This window comes from Penaeus monodon, chromosome 22 (genome assembly GCF_015228065.2).
Source record: "Penaeus monodon isolate SGIC_2016 chromosome 22, NSTDA_Pmon_1, whole genome shotgun sequence".
Taxonomy (NCBI): Eukaryota; Metazoa; Arthropoda; class Malacostraca; order Decapoda; family Penaeidae; genus Penaeus; species Penaeus monodon.
Genome location: NC_051407.1, coordinates 22,083,662 through 22,087,190, shown reverse-complemented (window position 1 = coordinate 22,087,190; position 3,529 = coordinate 22,083,662). Strand labels below are relative to the sequence as shown.

Below are 3,529 nucleotides of genomic sequence, written 5' to 3'. Positions count from 1 at the left end.
TCACTAAGGGCAGAGAACCGCATGCTGGTCACCCTGCATGTGTACCGTGTGCGACCCTGTGCACTCAGCCGTCGCACAATCAGGTCGCCGATCCCTGAGATCTAAATGCAAAAATTTTTAGCCCATGACATGCAACTGTTATATGGGTTATCAGCTTAAGATAGGTTACCCACTTGCAGCGAAAATTTGATGCTTTATATATTTTCTATCCTGCTCTGTTTGAGTTATATCTTATATACAGTGGAATATTGTAAAGAAATATTGGAATTACCTGATAGCTGACGTCGCCAGAAATCCTCTCATCGTTGAGGAACCACTCTCGAGTGACGTTGTGGCCCTGCGAGCGGCAAGGCAATGTCACGGAGTCCCCAACATGGCCCATGGCCGCGGGAGAGTGTTGGTAGATGCGAGGCAGAGCATTGACGAGGGCGCCTAGGCGGCACGTGGGGCCTTCCTCCAGTGTCTCGCTTTCGTCACCTGTTCTCGTACCAGGGGATATACTTATTATTTTCACTGCAGCATTCGCACCTGTATCTACATTCTGTAGTAAGTATATTGCACAGGTATTGCTAATTGTTCATTAACAATGAAGTGAACTTACCTACGATAACTACAGTAAAAAGACGAGAGTAGGACTTCTGACTCCGTGGTGCCCTCACTTCCAACTTGTATGTCGCCTGTGTAGGGATTTTAATACAACAGTTTAATGTATAGGGAGCTGCATAATTTCAAATATGGTTAGGATGATCCCATTTTTTATGCTAACAGACCTGGTGTTGGTCGGAGACGCAGTCCAAATAGACGACGGAGGAGATTTGCAGGACGGAGGCGGAAGTGGACGCCGTCGAGGACAGCTCCTCCTCCAGACCCAGCATGTTGGTCGCCTCTTCCAGAAGCTCTTGGGGCGTGGAACCTACCTCGACCTGGGCACCCTATATTAAGTATTGCCAAACTCGTTATTTTCCCCCCTATCTTAGCATGAAAATATAATTAAAAAGTCTATGATGTTTTACTCATACACATATTTTTTTTTAATAGAAATTATATACACTAATATAATTTCATTGTAGGTCTAAATTTCAGTTTTGCGACATCTATGTGTTTGTGAACTAACGGTGTAGTGGGACGCCCTCCTTGTACCACGTGAGGACAGAGCCTGTGGGGGCGACCATCTCACACTGAAGGCGAGCGTCCTGACCACGCCGAACACCCGCCACTCGCGGCGAGCACTCGCTCGTCCACAACACTTCGTCCCGCTCATCCTCGCTCACAGCCTCGCTTCTCTCTGTAGGTAATTATTATGAGAGACTTTGTATGTGAACCTGTTTATCTTCATAGCGACAGTTACAAATGGTTCTTTCATTTGGGATCCATAAGAACTACAGAACAGACAAATACATAAATAATATAACTTACTTGCTTCTCTTTTTAAAGGCGACTGGTCAAGATGTTCATCTAAAAAGAAAAATTCTGTTAACAATTTAGGCTATTTCCTCGGAAAAATCTGGAATGCGTCCTCGTACAAAAACTGACAATATTTAATCATGTAAATAACAATGCACTTGTATTCTCATACAGGTGTTGCTGAGAGGCAAGATCACTGAACATACCTAATAATCGGTAAAACTCTCGCAAACTTTTCAAAATGTACCCTGTTTATAACTGAAGGATAAGCATGAATTGTGATGCCCAAACCAACTGAACAGTGTAACATACAGTTACATCTTTATTCAACTGAAAGAAAATCTCTTAACACACATAATTACCGAACAATCAACATCCAAGAAACTAGTGCTTGTACATATAGTTAACATCATAGGTATGTTAAAAATTCAAACCTTACATATTTTCCTTTCTTGATATAATTCTTTAATACCCCAACCAAAGAAATCAATGACACTTTGCATATACAGCTGCAGGTCTTTATCGACAGCCTACCAAATACCCACAGGTCCTTAGCAGTGTTCCTCCCCTAAGGTGAATGATTAATGTTTAGTATGGAAAAAATCCTATTCCGCCAGCTATGAGTGACTCTTCCCGCGTGGCTTAAGCGTAACCCGCATTATCCAAGTAGTCAGATAGCCTGGGTACCTTGTGAAGCTTAAAGTCAGTCGTAGATAGAATAGCTATGCTGTACTGTATAGGTAAATAGTGAATAAAAGAATATATGAAATTTTTTTTTTATCTTGGTGGGGGAAAATTTGAGACAAACCTAAAATTGTGTTCATTCTCTAAGAGGAGAGGTATGCATCTGGCTGCTAAACTAGCAGCATGTGTTGGGCAGGTCACTTGGTCTGATGGGTTGTAAAAAGCGGCATTGTAACATGTAGTGAATAAGGGGCTCAGATGTTACCTCCTGGCAATGTAGGCAATCTCGTGAGACTCTCATCTATATCCCAGCTGCATTTATAGGCCAATTGCAATCTGTGTATGAAAACAGCGTCCCTTCGTGATAAAAACCTTGGGGTAGTAACCTGCCCGTGATCCGATGCTGCCTTATACCAACGTGCAGGTGATCCTGTGTGAACTGATGTTGTATCCTTGAGATCTGGTAGGTGGTAAACTTGCTCTGGTGATACTAGGCTTGACGTTGCTATAGGTGCATAGTCTTGTGTTGGCCTTTGCTGCTATGTCTGTCTGGTCATTATGTGGTATGCCAACATAGCTTGGTGTCCAGATGAACGTTATGGACTTGCCTTGGGTAGTTTAACCGGAGTAACTTGAAAAGAATTGCCGTGTTGAGGTGTATGTTATCATGATGACTGGATCGTTGCAAAGTGTGTAGAACTGAGAATAAACTCTAGAAATAGCAGATTTGGACTGACTGACATGAGTAGCATATGTGAGAACTGTCTTTATGGTAACCCGGGCTAGGCATGCCACATGCACGACTACCAACACCAAACCTTTGGCAGTCGCAGATGGGCATCGAATGGAACGCGGTGGCTGGATCTTCGAGTTGCCCAGTTACAAGACGCCATTGCCACCAGGCTGACCACCAGCAGGATTCTGATCATTATTTACACTAGTAAAACGGAGAAAGAGAGTAGTAAACACGTGCACCTTCCTGTGATTGGTGACAACAGATGTTAGATATTTCAATTAAGATTATAACAGACAAGACAAAGATACTGCAGATAATAGGATTCTGGTCCCAAAGGCCTCTTTCCCCTAAAAATCCACCAGGCAACACAGACCACACCTTTCCGAGTAAATTAAGGCAAAGATAGCTGTGCGTGCTGGAAACACGATCTTCTTCGGGATGGCAGGAACACTGTAGACTTCCTTTGGTGCTCTTCATCTTTTAAAGGTCGAACGGAATTCGGTTTCGCCCCTGGAGAGCGATTTCCTATTGATGCAATTCACAGGGTTCGCAAGATGATGATTAGTTGCAAAAACCCGTAAGTACAATGAATTATTGCCTTTGCTTCAATGACTAAAAGTTGACTTCATTAAACTTGATTCACTGCATTTTATTTGCGGTTTCTTTTCCCAGAAATATGGTTGCATAGTAAAGCCGTGCATATGA

At 42.9% G+C, this 3,529-nt stretch overlaps 1 protein-coding gene across 1 annotated transcript in view; it reads right to left on the bottom strand.

Moving 5' to 3' along the window:
* Positions 1-928, bottom strand: part of LOC119587363 — a 1,900-nt gene extending 972 nt beyond the window's left edge. The window contains exons 1-4 of the mRNA XM_037936108.1: positions 771-928; positions 602-677; positions 272-477; positions 5-101 (exon numbers count right to left, since the gene is read on the bottom strand). Coding sequence (XP_037792036.1) covers positions 5-101; positions 272-477; positions 602-677; positions 771-875 — 484 coding nt within the window. The 5' untranslated portion in view covers positions 876-928. The remainder of the gene's footprint in view (positions 1-4; positions 102-271; positions 478-601; positions 678-770) is intronic.
* Positions 929-3,529: the final 2,601 nt, after the last annotated feature.